General features: G+C 38.9%; 1 protein-coding gene across 3 annotated transcripts; it reads right to left on the bottom strand.

Moving 5' to 3' along the window:
- Window positions 1-956: 956 nt before the first annotated feature.
- On the bottom strand, window positions 957-10,112 carry calm3a (calmodulin 3a (phosphorylase kinase, delta)). 3 transcript variants are annotated; one of them, XM_067507617.1, is made up of 7 exons: window positions 9,895-10,112; window positions 5,820-5,850; window positions 5,553-5,655; window positions 5,308-5,451; window positions 4,618-4,724; window positions 2,939-3,074; window positions 957-2,690 (listed from the first exon to the last, which is right to left on the bottom strand). In XM_067507617.1, the coding sequence occupies exons 3-7, from the start codon at window positions 5,581-5,583 to the stop codon at window positions 2,662-2,664; spliced, it is 447 nt and encodes a 148-aa protein (XP_067363718.1). In that variant the 5' UTR covers window positions 5,584-5,655; window positions 5,820-5,850; window positions 9,895-10,112; the 3' UTR covers window positions 957-2,661. The 3 variants fall into 3 exon arrangements, with proteins under 3 accessions (XP_067363718.1, XP_067363719.1, XP_067363717.1); XM_067507618.1 differs by having other exon boundaries at window positions 5,553-5,628; XM_067507616.1 differs by lacking the exon at window positions 5,553-5,655 and having other exon boundaries at window positions 9,895-10,111.
- Window positions 10,113-17,083: the final 6,971 nt, after the last annotated feature.

The following is a 17,083-nucleotide window of genomic DNA, read 5'->3' as shown; positions in this document are numbered from 1 at the left end:
TTCTATGTTACAGCAGCAGCAAAAGTGTGCAAAATGTAGAGCAAGAATTTCTGTACAGAATGAAAAACAAAAAGTCAATTTAAAAAAATCAAGATAGATTTAAAAGAACAAATCTACAATACGAATAAGAAAAATTTTCAATACAATTGTAATATTAATAGCTGTCAAATAGATGTAGTGGAATTGCAGGCCCAATTTTTCACTTAAGATTTGCAGACTACTCTAGTACACAGGCTACAGCAGTGAAATACATTTACATTTAATGCTGCAGATTGCTGGGGAAAAATTTCAAAACAGTGTCACTCAAATATTAAATCTGTACCATTGTCACAGCAATTTGCAATTTACATTCCTACACAGCATTGTGTGAGCTTCTACTCTGAGGCTCCGAGTTTCTGCCATTACACAACCAAAGACAGATGATCGTTCTTCCCTGTGCATGTGATGCTGCAGTCTTATTGTCATGCTGAGCGCGTTTGTTAATTCATTTACCTTATCTGCTTAACCACCCGATTAAGCATGTGGACATACATCCAGTCACATCACACTGCTCCAGATAAAAGCCTCATCCCATTGGCAAGTTCATCACGCCTGTCAATGAAACGACAGGTGCCCCTTTCTTGCATTCAGAGGGTGAGGGTGAGAGGTCGCAACCCCTGCTGACCGAGATTACGCCAGGCTCCTGTAGAAATCTCATGAGCCACTAAATATAGCCGGTGCCTGGCATAGTTTCTCCAGCAAAGTGCTAGGGTGACCTGCCCTCACCCAGTGTGAGGCTGGATGAGATTAGTGTCCCTTTCTGGTACAGGGACAGAGGCAGGGAGAGGACACAGTGTACAATTAGAGTGGCATTTGTGGACGTCTGGTAAGAGTCAGGTTCTTCTTTACTTACTTGCAATAGTGACAAGAGAATATGTAAAATAGCAACTCACATTAAGCAGAGTAAGACATGCGGGTGAAGTAAAACTCAGTCAATTTATTGATTTATGGAAAATATTACATCTTTACATTTCTGAGATAACTGCAGAAGTTAACAGTCCAGTTAGCATTTACATCCAAACTGAATCGAAGATAACCAATTAAATACCTCAGTATTTAAGTTCCAAGCTTTAAGGAATCCTAAGAAACCTCAGCTAACCTACCTAAATTTAGCCAACTGCTCCAAATTCTAAAACGGAAACCAATCTTGCACCTAAAGCTGAATTCTTTGCTACAACCTCATTTCCAAACCTGAAAGTCTCTTTCTGAAATCCCAAATGAACCACAATTCCCCCCATTAGTATATATGTATATTTGTGAATATACAGATTACGTATTGTGTTCAGTAAAACAGCAAACAGATTGAAGTTTGAATCACTGGACTACAAATTGAAGATCAGACACCAACAATGACGAGAAATGAGTTAACCGCATGAGTTGTTATAGCAGCAGCAACAGTGACATTTGGTTTCTTTTTCTTCTTTTCAAACAAAACTTTAATATCCACATTGTTTATATCAAAGTGCAAATATGTTCAACTGCATGTATTATGTTATCACACTAAGTAGATTTATCATATTCTAATGAAATAAAAGTCTTGCAAGAAGGTTGAGGCGTTTTTAGAATATTATGGCACATTTCAAAACCAAAGAGAAAACATGTCACAGGTCATTTACTATAACAATAGGCAATGCAAACTTTACGATACACTTATATATAGATATATTTTGTGACCAAAGTTTGTCATCAATACATTTTTTTGAGAACACATTTATAAAGCATTACATCAATATTGTATCATCAGGATTATCTGTTTGAAGAACAAATGTGTTAATCACATTCCTCAAGTGTGTTTTGGTAATAACCATCCTGAAGCAATGCAACACACTACAGTCTCCAACCAGCGCTGCAGGCAATGTAAAGCCCACAACTCAAAACAAGACAACAGTAAATCCCACAAGGGGAATAATGGGGGAATAAAATAAAATAAATTAAAAAAACACCAAACTCAGTTCTCTTTAGTCTCTCTTTCAAGTCCGAACACTCCATGATATAAGAATGCTCATCTGCAACCGAGCACCAATTAAAACCCTACGTCGCATCTAATTGCTCTTGCAATAATCAATAGTGACACAAATGTTACAGATATATAGCTATATATTTACGTATATACCTCCAGTGTGTACACAGTCTGACCACTACTTCTGATGGGATCAGAGCCTCTTTGTGGTGACCACCACAGAAAGGGTGCATGCAAGGAGAGTATTTTATTCAATATTCTGAAAATCACCACTGGTGCATGAGAGTCAATTTTTCTTTTTTGAAGATCCGGAAGGAATTAAATAGCCAACTTCTCTATGCAGACAGTAGCAGACGTTTCTAGCCCTCTGCCTTTTCAGTGTTGCTCTTTGCTCTAAATTAATCAGGAGCTGGGTGACTCAGCAGAAGCTTGGTCTGAAATACATGGGCTTCAGCCCTCTTAAAGCTTGGTCCATTAACTTCTCTAGGGATTATTCTGTTGGTGTTTGCTAAACAGATACCTTAGAAGTAGTTGGATGTACTGAAGCACAAATTGCAATTTTCTATAGATAGGTTAGTTTAGGGGTGGGGTTCGTTTTTTTGGTTCTTAAAGACAGTGATCTTAAGAGGACAAGCAACTTGACGGAAGTTTCAGCGTTCTGTTCACTTGGCAGTCATCATTTGGACAAACTCTGTAAAAGCAAGAGAAAAAGATGCTTAAATGAAAAGTTGTAAAAATGCTGACAATGATATGGTCGCGTTTTTCCCCCATTGCAATTCTGTATCAGCTGAACATACATCATATACAAATGCACTAGTGTAGGTTGTTCATGACTGTCCATTTTCACATCTGCTAATGATTGTTGTGGTCTTATTTACAGGTTAAAAAAAACATACACACACAAAAAAAAAAAAATCAAATCAAAACAAAACATCTTACCCTCATAGTTGACCTGACCATCACCATCAATATCAGCCTCCCGGATCATTTCGTCAACCTCCTCATCAGTGAGTTTCTCCCCTAAGTTTGTCATTACGTGCCGTAGCTCTGCTGCACTGATGTAGCCATTACCATCCTGCAGAGAGTGACAGAGAATTATTATTATTATATGTCACATGGCAGCACCTCAGTGCATTTAGGCATGTAGACATGGACAAGACAAGCTGCCGAAGTTCAAACTGTTCATCTGAATGGGGAAGAAAACTAAGTGACATTGAATGTGGCATGGCCTTTTTGTGCCAGAAAGCCTGGTCTGAGTATTTCAAAAACTGACAACCTACTGGGATGTTCACACAAAACCTTCTATAGGGTTTACAGATGGTGTGAAAAAGAGAAAACATACAGCGAGGGGCAGTTCTGGTAGAGAAAATGCCTTGTTGAGGCCAATGGGCAGAGGTGAAAGGGCAGACTGGTTTGAGCAGATTGAAGGCAACAGTAACTCATTCAACCACTCGTTAAACAGAAGTTAGCAGAAGATAATCTCCAAACACTTCAAACCTTGAAGCAGAGTGGCAGCAGTAACAGATGACCACACCAGGTGCCACTCCTGTCAGCAAAAAACAGGAAACTGAGGCTACAAATTACAAGGGCTCACCAAAATGGGACAATAGAAGACTGGAAAAATCATTGCCTGGTCTGATGAGTCTCGATTTTTGCTGCAGCATTCGGATGATTGCACCAGAATCTGACATAAACAACATGAAAGCATGGATCCATCCTGCCTTGTATCAACAGTTAGGGCTGGTAGTGGTGTAATGGTGGGATATTTTCTTGGCACACTTTGGGCCCTTAGTACCAGCTGAGCATCATTCAAGTGCTGAAACCTACTTGAGTATTTTTGCTGACCATGTTTATCCCTTTATGGGCAGACTGTATCCATTTTCTGATGGCTCCTTCCAGCAGAATAATGCCCCATGTCACAAAGCTAAAGTCATCAACTGGATTCTTAACTGGACAATGAGTTTGCTGTACTACAAGTGCCCTCCAGAGTCACCAGGACTCAATCCAATAAAGCACCTTTCGGATTTGGGGGAAGGGGCTATTTGCATCATGAATGCGCAAATGACAAACCTGCAGCATCTGGATATGCCATCATGTCAATATAGTCCAAAATCTTTAAGGAATGTTTCTAGCATCTTGGTAAAGCTATGCCACTAAGAATTAAGGCAGCTCTGAATTCAAAAGGGCGTCCAACTCAGTACTAGCAAGTGTATCTCTTAAAGTGGCTGGTGAATGTATTTACTACAGGAGCTGTGAGTAGGTGAAGTCAGGCTCATTGTCTCTTGCATGATATCCAAAAACAGCTAAGTCAGTATTACACAATACTCCAAGTTTTTCCCATTTCAAAAACATACGATTTTGTTTTTTTACCTATGATGCAAGATATATTTATGATATTGGTGCATGGTACTTTTTCAGCCTGACCTGTTCTTAGAGGTTACTGCCATATATTTACATGTCAGCATACTAAAATCTATCCTATAACTAGCAGCAACACACCAACAAGCCTTTTTAAGGATCCAAGTGCTGGTCAAAGGAAAATCAAGCAGTGTTTTGTCTCACAGCTCAAGTGAAAGTGTTACTAGTGAACATTTTCAATCTACTAATTTTTAACATACCTTATCAAAGACTCTGAAGGCTTCTCTGATCTCTTCCTCGCTGTCTGTATCTTTCATCTTCCTGGCCATCATGGTCAAGAACTCAGGAAAGTCAATTGTACCATTACCTACACAGTAGACAAACACAGTAGCTTAATTTCACTGACAAACTACATATCAATCCAACTTGACACACCAAGATATAAAACAAATTACCCTACATTGCCATTACCAACTATGGTAATGTAAAATGTGAAATTTCTCTATTTTATATTGAAACTGTCAACTGGCCTCCTCATTCGTTTTAAATAGGGTGGCCAAAACATAAATCCAAATAATATACATTGAATATAATGCACTCCAGTACCACTCCACCACCCGCTATGACCTCAGTAATAAACACAGTACAATTATTACCTTTATTACAGTTTGAACATAAAAATTGAGAAATTTTAACATTAAAAAAGTAGAATTCAGGGCCGGACCGCTGAATTGGATGGATTGCATTAAAATGAACAGGTATTCCTGATAAAGTGGCCGCTAATACTACCAATATAGAACACCAAAGCAGGAAAGATTCGAAATCGACATGTACTGGCAGTAAATGTAAGATTTTCAAGCATTCGAGATTACAAACTTTGAGGAATTATAGTTAAATGAGTTCTAACGTGTACATTTTTTTAATAATGGACTTATGATTTTTGTCCTCACCATCAGCATCAACCTCATTGATCATGTCCTGCAGTTCAGCCTCTGTCGGGTTCTGTCCAAGAGAGCGCATCACAGTGCCAAGCTCCTTGGTAGTAATTGTACCATCACCATCCTTGTCAAACAGTGAGAATGCCTCTTTGAACTCTGTACATTCAGAGAAATAACACAGTTAGTGTGCCACAAGCATTTACAGCACATTGATACAGAAACCTTCAGTCTGAAATGGGAAAACAAAAAATAACTACCTGTGAGGTAAGGGTTTGTCATAAAATTCATGACTCTCACTTTACATGTGGGGTTCCCTCAGGGTCTGATAAGCACCTTGGGAATCCATGTGAATGTAATTAACTAGTTATAGGAAAAGGTTTCATAAATAGGATCAGACTTGAAACAACAGCTTATATCCTCATATACCAGTGGTTCCTATTATCTCATAGAAATCTTATAATCTTAAGTTCCGTGGAGAAAGAATGAGCTGCTAAGCCCAATTCATATCTAGAGTATGTACTCACCAGCAATCTGCTCCTCAGTCAGCTGATCAGCCTGTTTAAAAGATATTAAGAAAACATATAAGTTTGTATTGACAATACTTTTTAACAACAGGTTATAAAAAAAAAAAAAAAGAAAAACTGTAGCATGTGAGTTTATGCATAAAGGTACTGCCAACAATAAAAAAAGAAAAACAAAAAATTACAAGAACTTTGTGCCATGTCTGTTACTGTAGATTTGATTTGTAAATTATTGCTCAAATGTAATAATACATATGTGATTGCAAATCATTTGTATACACTCTACTGTATTCAGAGCAAGAACAAGAGCAAAAAAAACGTAAATTTAAGTAATATTTGGCAAACTGGTTACTGTGCAGCCTATAAATATTAGCCCTAATTGTGGAAACTTCATTGGAGGTAAATTATTTTAAAACAACACCACTTTTATGTAAAACACACAAAGGTTATTGATGACTGATTCATTGATCGATATATAGAGAACAGTTGCAGGGCACGTCATCTAACTACTGCCTGTGACAGAGGAACACGTTATTAGGTTATTCAGACAGACTTGTTGCATCATGTAATAATATTCTAACACATTATATACATATTTTCATCAGCCCAATTTTAATGATTTGCTTACTTATAAACAACACATCCCAAGACTGATGGACTTCCATGTCCAACACTGTTTTTCCAACAGCAGCCTATAGCTTTTTTTCACTGACTATACCCGGGAATAAACATGCCTCCTAGTGGGTTTGACATTGTGAATGTGTTGCAGGACAAGAAGCTCCACATGACTTTGGCAAAACCAACAAATCCAGGCTTATGTCAAATCGTCAATAATACTGGTGTAACGTTATTAACTTCATGGTAATAATACTGTTAATGCATATACAAATAACAGTGCCCTGGTCTAGTCTTTTGCTAGATTTTACTCAACATTTTTCTTGACTTTCATATAATTTCACTATAATCATGAGAGTAGTTAAACAGGTCAAGATATTCTTACTATTACAACTCTGTAAACAAGCATTAATGGACTTAAGGCAACAACTTCACAATTAAGTAACACTCTATAACACAATGCATCAAAGTTGCAGGTAAACTGTAACATATACTGTAGTTTCTAATAAGAATAATTTGCAGTGTAGACAATCTTGATTTTTTTTAATACTAAAAAGAAAATTTGATAATGATGCTGTCTACAGGTGATTTTCCACCAGTGTATCACATCGTAGCCACCGATGGACTTGGTGAAGAAGTAAAATAACTAACTTTTACTTTTAGTAACTGTCCACGCCATTAGACCATTTGATATTCAAAAATGAATTCTTAACTAGGAGCTATAATGTTCCAGTAAGCCAAATGAGGACGAAATGCAACAGACTCCACTGTTTAATCAAGCTGAAGAGATCTGCAAATGATCAAAAGAAACACTGATGTTTTCAGACAGCTGAATTTAGACATTGCCTATTACCTAGCTAATGATTATTCCTAACCTCACTGTAGGCCCTTAATAAAGGGCATATTCACAATAATCTAGTTATTCTAGCTTGTATTTTATAAAACAAAAAAATATCAGTAAATACACTGGGTGACAAAACCGTTTTTAGTTTACCTGTTTATTTTTTATTAAGAAAAGCATGAATATTTTACACAAACCCATGATGCTAATCTGTGTGGCAATGTCACCCGTATTTGCTGCTCTAACATAGGTTTTTGCCACATGTACAATAACACATTGGTTTGCATTCATAGAATCAACTCATTTTTCTACTTCATCTGAGATGTCATTTTGTCAAACTCATGAGGTCTTCATAGGCCTGTCTAAGTCAGTCAACATGCCCACTTCAGGCTGAGAAAGTGTGATGAGGGACGGGTATAAATACTCCACAGCCTGAAATACACACACCTGCTATAATTAGTGAGACACGATTAGGGTCGCCAATGTAGCACACTGAATATTACTGCAAGTATCCACCTCTTTGCATCTATTTCACTGAACAGATGTGAGGCCTGTTCATTATCACAAACTAAACCCTGTGCCAACTGTTGCTTGACAGTGGTTGCTGCTTTGTGTCTGTGTGTAGTCCTTCAAATTGACAGGCTATGATTCTCAGATGTCTTGGAAAAACTGGCTTAAGCAGGCATTGAGAACAAGAAAGAAATTAACTGCTGCACTCAACCATTCAGGTCTAAAACATTACAGTACTAATATTAGTTTAGAAATAGAAACAGATAATGTTATGTTGTCGTCCAAACCAAAGGCTTATTTTTTCAAGTCTGAAGAAAAGGAAGTAATAAAATACATGTAGCTCTTGACCCAATATCACACATCCCAATGCCCATATGTGTGGCATCACAAATTAAAGAATACATGAGTTTCTAACAATCCCTTGCCATTTCAAAACCCAAGTAATTAAACCTAACATTTCTGTAGCTCGAGGTGGTGAAAACTCCATGTGTTCTTCGAGTCAATTTCAGTGAGTCACCGTGTTGGTTAGGGGGGAGGGGGGTAAAAAGAGAGAGAGCAAGACAGACTGCAGAGTATCCATTCTGTCCACTGCCAGCCAATTTGGTGGTGCTGAAGCAAGCAGTGTCTGGATCAGAGCACAGCACAGTTGAGCATTAGAGGATTTATATGGTTGCTGTGAAAAGTACTAAGCAAAACAGCATTTCTGGCTTTCAGCTCATCAGTAAACAAGAGATCATCCCATATTCTCATGTCGCAAACAGAAAACTATAAGTACTTCAGGTGTTTGTTTTTTTTTAATTGCAGTCAAAAAAAATGTGATTAATTGGATACAAAAATGTAGTATAATCCAATTTCTTTTTCTTGGCAGATTACAATCTCTACCACAGTCCATGTTACACGCAATAGCTGTCAGGGAAGTAAGGAATAAGTGTGTGTCAATGATTAATTTTTAGTGTCCCGATCAGGCTTTTATTCATACAGGTATTTTGGAGGAGCACTGCAGGTCCTGTCAGCCTACTGCACCAAGCATGGTTTGGTTCAATGCGGGGGGAGGGGGGGGGTGCAGAAGGAGGGGTGGCAATGAGGATCATTCAGCAGGAGCAGAATGCGGTTCAACGTTATGGCGCAATACGTAAGGGAGGAGATGCTGTCATGGTGGTGTTGCCAGTACACATTAGTCCAACATTTAGCAACATCTCGTTCATAAAGCACATAAAATATGATAAACAGTCGTTGCTAAGTAGTAGCAGTATGCTACTACCTGTCTGCTGAATTCTTATGTAATCTCAACTGGTGGCGACTGCAAGCCTTTTTTCGCTTGTTGCGCATGTCACACTACGGTTACATTCAAAACACAGAGGCATTAGCGAGAGGTATTAGCCATGTTGCAGAAGGCTGTTAAGTGGGATGACCGATCGGTTAGCAGACACAGTTAGCTTGACTTCTTACATCTGTCTCTTAACACAACTGGTTTCAAGATCACGTTAACACTAGACAGTCTATTTTTACACACCACCACGCCCACTCTCGACTCAAACCTAATGATAAAAAACGCTGCAAACCTTGATTCAAGCACAGAGGGTAAAGCCACAGTATTGCCAAACACAAATCAGAGCAAAAGCAAATCAGTTAAACGACTGATATCACTTCCCAGTAGCAATCAGACCGCCCGTTGGTAGTTACCTTTTTAATACGACATGTAGCTGCGCAGTTAGGGGATACTGACGGCGTCTTTCTCTCCTACGCTACCGGGTAACGATAACATCCACAGAACGCCCCTGACCAGCATCGTGATAAAGAGACAACTATGTGGTCATAAGTTAGTTTACTAACTTAAATGTCCCTCTGTCACAGAATTTTCTACAGTTTCCTAGCTAGTAAAACACTAAAAATCCACCATTGGTTCTTATGAAGTTTTAGCATTGCCTGTTAGATGCTTTTACGAAAATACCAACTATGATTGAACACAATATCGTTTTCCTGGTGGTCGTGTCATTTCGCCACGGTTACAAAGCATTGCAATCGATGTTAACAACACCCAGCTAACGCTAACCTGTCGTTAGCTACTCGTGCTAACGTGACTCACGTTAGCTGGTCAGTAACGTTACTCACCATTGTCTCGTTGACTCTTTAAGCTACGTGGAAAAGACAAAACGCCAAATGTAAGGCTTTCTCGTTAGCGGGAATACAGTTACTATACTTAATTTAAAGAATGGGGTCAAACTTATTACAATATATGGCTAGAGAAATCTGTGAAGACAGGACTGTAAACCGGTGCTGCAGCAGAGATGCCCGAAAACGTCCCCAATCCTGCAATGACGGCGAGCTACTACGCCTCCTGTTGCTGTAATCTTCCGCCAGGACATCTTTGGTCATCCTACTCAATGCATTTCCAAAAACTAAACCCTGCAAACAAAATGGGGTTTTAATAGCAATACAAAATAACAGTTTATTGATGAATTCCGACTTGACATAAAGAAGAAAGGCTCAATTATTGTTGCTCTATATAAAGCAAGCGCGCAAAGATACCAGTCCTGCCGCTCCGTCTCGTAAAGGGCTCTTTATGGACCATTAACTAGGTCTAGTCGTGTATAAAACATGAATCTTACAATTATATATTACAACATCGTGGCATGAAATGGTTTTCCTAATAAGACAAGATTTTAAAAAACTGTAATCAATAAAACATCTGAGTGATGCCAAGAAGTCCCCCCAGCAGATTTGAACTTTTCTTGAACTGTGCTTTGAAAACCTTTAAGGATCTGGGTTCTCTTCTTTGTTCAGTGATGCCGGGTGTGTTAGATAATATCGGTGATGACTTGTCATGTTGATTCACATCGAGCTTGTTGTCTTAGCAACATGTCTGCTGTCTCAAACAGACTGGGAATCAGATTTAGTCAGTGTAAACAAAAGAACGTGTCAGTGTATCTGAGCCCCTTTGGACCAGAAGCTGCCATAAAATTAAATGAAGCTTCTCCACCATAGTGTACCAGTGACCAGCTACACAACAAATTACTGCCCCATTTCACAATTTATCATCCGTTGACATTAGCCTAGATTTAAACTTTTTAGTCACAGTGATTTAAAACCATCCCCATAAGCTTTTGTTCAGGAAACAGGCTGCAGCCACCTGTGGAAGAATGTAGGATTCATCCCAGACAATGTTACTCATTATGATGACATTTTAATAATAAGCGACTTTCATCTGAACTGTATCTGTGAACCTAAAACTAAAGCCTTTCTGGCACTTTCTGGAAATTTTGGTTTCATCTAGTTTGTGTATTGCAGTGTTAATCATTTCTGTTCTGCCTGTGTCACCCATCACATCAGTCTTGACAGACCACTTTCTTATCAAGTTTGAAATGACAGTACCTTGTCCTTGTGGCTGTACTGTGAATGAATTAACCATTTGATGCATTCTTATATATTCATATTTTTTTATAGTTATATTTTAAAAATATGAGCAAATTTAGAGTTTGATGCCTGCTCTGTTGCTTGCTTAAAGCTACAGTACCGTCTACGACAACTACGTTCGGTCATTTGGTGCTTTTATCTAAAGCAAATTACAAGTATGGGAAATGAATCCAGGAGCAACTTGGTGTTCAGTGTCTTATTCAGGGACACTTGGACATATAGCCAGGAGGAACTGGGAAACAATGAATGACTACTATATTGTACTAATAGAGCCACAACCAAATGTATCATTATTATTATTTTTAATCTTAATGTGGAGAGGTTCTTTTGATGCCATTTGTGATACAGACTCAGAGAACAGGTTCAGTGTCTTGCTCAAGGACACTTTGACATGTGACCAAAGGAGCCACAGTCACGCTTTTTTTGGCACTTAACTACTTCAGCCTACTTTCAGCTAGAAACAACGTTCAAACTTCAAAACAATCAGCTTATTAAGGACATGTGTGCAAAATTCTTTTTAATATCTTTGATACTTTTTAACATATTCCGCTTTTTTAGCGATTTATCCTCATTCAAATGAATGGAGAGACTCTTCAGCTCCTCTCCAGCTTTGTCCCATTTCAGCCTCACCTAGTTGGACATACTTCATGCTGGAGAGACCATTGAAACTTTCAGCAAATCACAAGACCTTCAGCTATATGCCTTGTATTCTGCTTTTTATTATCTTTTTCGGTTTTTTTTTATCATTTTTAAATGGTTTAGCTTAAATTCAGCTTTCAGCAAAATAGTTCAGCTTTTTTCTGCTTTGCTTGGAAAATCCTTTCGGCGCTGAAGCATTCACAGGGCTTTTTCTTATGGGAAATTATTTTCCGAGATATTTTTGATGTTGTAACCAAACTTACTTCAAAGTAACCATCTCTTATATCTTATATCTGTGCAGCGATGGAATTAATATCCACTGTTGTGCTGATGATACCCACCTGTATGAGCCTGTGAGGCAGATGAGCCTTTTCACATTACTAAATGAGGCCTGTTTGTCTCCCTTAGTTTCTGGACACTACTGCATCTTTTCAATTCTTTAATTCTTTTTTACTTTCTCCAGTACATGGGCACTCAGACTTTGTGCATCTCTTTTTTTCTCTTCTCATTGCTTTACCATTCTTCGTTTAGGTTCTCTGTTCTGGACCATCAAATACCAGGAACCTCTTTGGGATATATAAATTACATTCGATTAGATTTAAAGCCACCTCTGTTTTTATCTATCAAGAACTACAATTTATCAAAGTGTTAAACTCATTGGCATAAAGTATATGTTTCAACACAGCTATCGTGTTTACATTTTTATAAATATAGTATTTTAGAAAATATACATTCAGTACATATTCAGTTAAAGCCCTAGTGTAAAATTTTCACATTAAAATGCCTGGATTCTTAAATAGTGGACTATGGAACTTTGAAGTATTTGGAGTAGCACTGTGTAGCTCAGTGCCCAACATTGATTTACACTTTGAATTTGTATTTTATAAATTATTGTATAGTTTTGAACAAAGTGTTTAAATTGATGTTCAGAGGTGTTCTGCCACTTCACTACAGAAGGTCATTATCACCACCCAAAAAAATCATTGGCCATTCTCTTCCCTCCCTCTACAGCTCATGCGGTCTTAATGGAGCTTGCAGTATTTTGAAGGACTGCGAACACCCAGGACACTATGTGTTCAAGCTCCTGCCCTCTGGCAAGAGATTCAGGGCATTGCAGTCCTGAACAAACAGACTTAGGAATAGTTTTTACAACAGGGCAATAGCCCTGTTTTGTTGTACTATTACATGAGGTATGATTCTTTTTTATCTTATCTTACTATTACCAGGCCTGTTACACTTTTTCTCAATGGATTGAATGATGCTCTTTTTTCCCGAAAATCCAAACACTAATGCAGAACTGTACAACCATCTTCAAAATGTTAAATGTTAATGTTAATGTTTGCTTTAATGTTAAATCCCAACTCTCCACTCTAAACCATGTATGGCTACATCCAAAAGTCAAACTTTGCCTTCAGACAACACACAAAAGACACCAATTACACAAACACTGTAATAGTCATTACACACTGGTTGTATCAATAATTACCGCTACTATAAAAACATAATACTGCAAAAAATAATAACAGTAATGGTTTTCCTCCCGAACAAACTCTTTTTGGTGATCGCAGTATAAAGACACAAATACATTTTTTGATTTTTCCTCAGTGTACTGTTATAAATCAAATTGAAATTTTGTAAAAACTAAATGTTCTGTAAAAAACTGACTTTGGCCATTGTCCAAAGCTACTTACAAGTTACAATTGTACACAAACCCTGCAGAGATAAATCAAATGTATTATGCTGCAGCACCTCAGACCCCTGGTCTGACCCAGACCGGAGATTCTCATCAACATCACAGACAATATTAGCCCTGACCAAAGTGTTAATCTCAAATTTTCTCTTTGCTGACTGTACACTAAACAAGAATGCATCAGAAAAGCATCAATTTGCATCCATTACTTTTATTATATATTTTTGAATGCAGTCATTTACCTTTGAAAAATAAAAGTTAAAACCTAATTAGTGAAAAACAATTTGTCCCCTCCACCCTGCAAACTTACAGCAAAGTATAATCCCTCATAGTTTGAGTACAGTTCTCCCTCTTTTCTACATTTGGCCACAAATTCTCATTACAGTAACATCACATCTTATATCTTTCTGACCTTTTCCTCCACACATTCTCCCTCTCTCTGTCACTTTTCATGTGTCTTTCTTGATCCATGTTTCCAAACTAAAACGTTCTGAAACCATCTTCTTTCACTTAATAACGTTAATAAGAGTACACACTAATCATCTGGGCAGGATTTTAGTTGAAACTGCGGTTTTGAATGATTAATATTTTAATTTATTTTCTATAGTCTGTTGCGGTTTTCTATATATTTCAATAGTGGTCATTCAGAAATGCACAAAATTGGTTTAAATGTATTTTGAACAGTTTATGTACTTTTGTACTTTAAATATGTAGTTTTTATAGCTGGTGGAGCATGAATTATAAAAGAATTGATAGATTTGGAATATGTGGTCACTGAATGAAGTTTCTGTGAAAGCAATGAAAAATGATTTACAGTTTTGTGCACAAAGTTTTGTGTGAAGCACCAATTTTAGATTAGAGCAGATACTTTGTGCCAAACATCAATGTATCTCATCTGCTTTGCATTCATTTTATCTTTTATGTGGTCTATCTAAAATAGATATATTAAGTTTATAATTATGCTCAGATCCAACTAGGTGGAAAGGTGATTTTTTTTGTTTTTTTGTATTTAAATTTTTTTAAATACAAAAAACTAAACATTTTTAAAATATATTTTTATCAGTGCATTGGGCAGTCAGTGGTGCAGTGGTTAGTGCTGCCACCTCATGGCTAATGGGTCCCCAGCTTGAATCTATTTACCACCTGCAGCCTTTCTGTGTGGAGTTTGCATGTTTTCCCCGTGCTTGTGTGGGTTTCCTCCAAGTACTCCGGTTTCTTCCCACAGTCCAAAGACATGCATATTAGTTTAACTGGTGACTCTAAATTGCCTGTAGGTGTGAATGTGAGAGTGAATATCTTTCTGTATTGGCTCAGTGAGAGACTAGCGACCTTACCAAGTGACAGCTGGGTTAGGCTCCAGCCCCCTGTGACACTGAACAGGATAAGTGTCTTGTATATTTTGCTAAGTCACTATATTCGTCTTATTCTAACTTCTTCTTTTCCTTTCGGCTGCTCCCTTTCAGGGGTCGCCACAGCGAATCATGTGCCTCCATCTAACTCTATCCTCTGCATCCTCTTCACTCACACCAACTAACTTCATGTCCTCCCTCACTACATCCATAAATCTCCTCTTTGGTCTTCCTCTAGACCTCCTGCCTGGCAGCTCCAACCTCAGCATCCTTCTACCGATATATTCACAGTTTCTCCTCTGAACATGTCCAAACCACCTCAATCTGGCCTCTCTGACTTTATCTCCTAAACATCTAACATGAGCTGTCCCTCTGATGTACTCATTCCTGATCCTGTCCATCCTCGTCACTCCCAAAGAGAACCTCAACATCTTAAGCTCTGCTACCTCCAGCTCTGCCTCCTGTCTTTTCTTCAGTGCCACTGTCTCTAAGCCGAACAACATCTCTGGTCTCACCACCGTCTTGAACACCTTTCCTTTCATTCTCGCTGATACTCTTTTATCACACAACACACCTGACACTTTTCTCCACCCGTTCCAACCTGCCTGCACTCGCCTCTTCACCTCTTTTCCACACTCACCGTTGCTCTGAACCGTTGACCCTAAGTACTTAAAGTCCTGCACCTTCTTCCCCTCTGCTCCCTGTAACCTCACCGTTCCACCTGGGTCCCTCTCATTGACACACATGTATTCTGTCTTACTGCGGCTAAGCTTCATTCCTCTGTTTTCCAGAGCAGACCTCCACCTCTCTAGATTTTCCTCCACCTGCTCCCTGCTCTCACTACAAATAACAATGTCATCTGCAAACATCATAGTCCAGGGAGATTCTTGTCTAACCTCATCTGTCAGTCTGTCCATCACCAGAGCAAACAAGAAGGGGCTCAAAGCCGATCCTTGATGCAGACCCACCTCCACCTTGAACTCCTCTGTCACACCTACAGCACACCTCACCACTGTCTTACAGCTCTCATACATGTCCTGCACCACTCTAACATACTTCTCTGCCACTCCAGACGTCCTCATACAATACCACATCTCCTCTCTCGGCACCCTGTCATACGCTTTTTCTAAATCTACGAAGACACAATGCAACTCCCTATGACCCTCTCTGTACTTCTCCATCAGCGTCTTCAAAGCAAATACTGCATCTGTTGTACTCTTTCTAGGCATGAAACCATATTGCTGCTCACAAATGTTCACCTCTGCCCTTAGCCGAGCTTCCACTACTCTTTCCCACAACTTCATTGTGTGACTCATCAGCTTTATTCCTCTGTAGTTGCCACAGCTCTGCACATCTCACTTGTTCTTAAAAATTGGTACCAGTACATTTCTCCTCTATTCCTCTGGCATCCTCTCACTCTCCAAGATCTTGTTAAACAAACTAGTCAAAAACTCTACTGCCACCTCTCCTAGACACTTCCATACCTCCACAGGTATGTCATCAGGACCAACTGCCTTTCCGCTCTTCATCCTCTTCAATGTCCTCCTCACTTCACTCTTACTAATCTTTGCTACTACCTGCTCCACACCAGTCACCTCTTCTACTCTTTGTTCCCTTTCATTTTCCTCGTTCATCAACTCTTCAAAGTACTCCTTCCATCTTCCCATCACACTCCTGGCACCTGTCAATACATTTCCATCCTTATCTTTAATCACCCTAACCTGCTGCACATCCTTTCCATCTCTATCTCTTTGTCTGGCCAACCTGTACAAATCCACCTCTCCCTCTTTAGTGTCCAACCTAGCATACAAGTCCTCATATGCTCTTTGTTTGGCCTTTGCCACCTCTATCTTCACCTTACGCTGTATCTCCCTGTACTCCTGTCTACTCTCTTCAGTCCTCTCAGTGTCCCACTTCTTCTTAGCTAACCTCTTTCTCTGTATACACTCCTGAACTTCATCGTTCCACCACCAAGTCTCCTTGTCCGCTTTCCTCTTTCCAGATGACACACCGAGTACCCTCCTACCTGTCTCCCTGATCAAATTAGCTGTAGTAGTCCAGTCATCTGGAAGCACCTCCAAACCACCCAGATTCTGTCTCAGCTCCTCCCTGAAAACTAAACGACATTCTTCCTTTTTCAACTTCCACCACTTCGTCCTCTGCTCTGCCTTAGTCCTCTTCATCTTCCTCACCACCAGCATCATTTTAC

Source organism: Channa argus, chromosome 6, assembly GCF_033026475.1.
Source record: "Channa argus isolate prfri chromosome 6, Channa argus male v1.0, whole genome shotgun sequence".
Lineage (NCBI taxonomy): Eukaryota > Metazoa > Chordata > Actinopteri > Anabantiformes > Channidae > Channa > Channa argus.
The sequence above is the reverse complement of the archived record's forward strand: the minus strand, read 5'-3'. Positions and strand labels throughout refer to the sequence as shown.

Bases quoted from the DNA above. Each gene is read 5' to 3' on its own strand.
- calm3a (XM_067507616.1), bottom strand. The intron at 4,725-5,307 runs GTGAGGACAAAA...TCTACTGTGTAG, and splicing joins CAATGAGGTTGATGCTGATG to GTAATGGTACAATTGACTTT. The intron at 2,691-2,938 runs GTAAGATGTTTT...TTGCTTTTACAG, and splicing joins TGGTCAGGTCAACTATGAGG to AGTTTGTCCAAATGATGACT.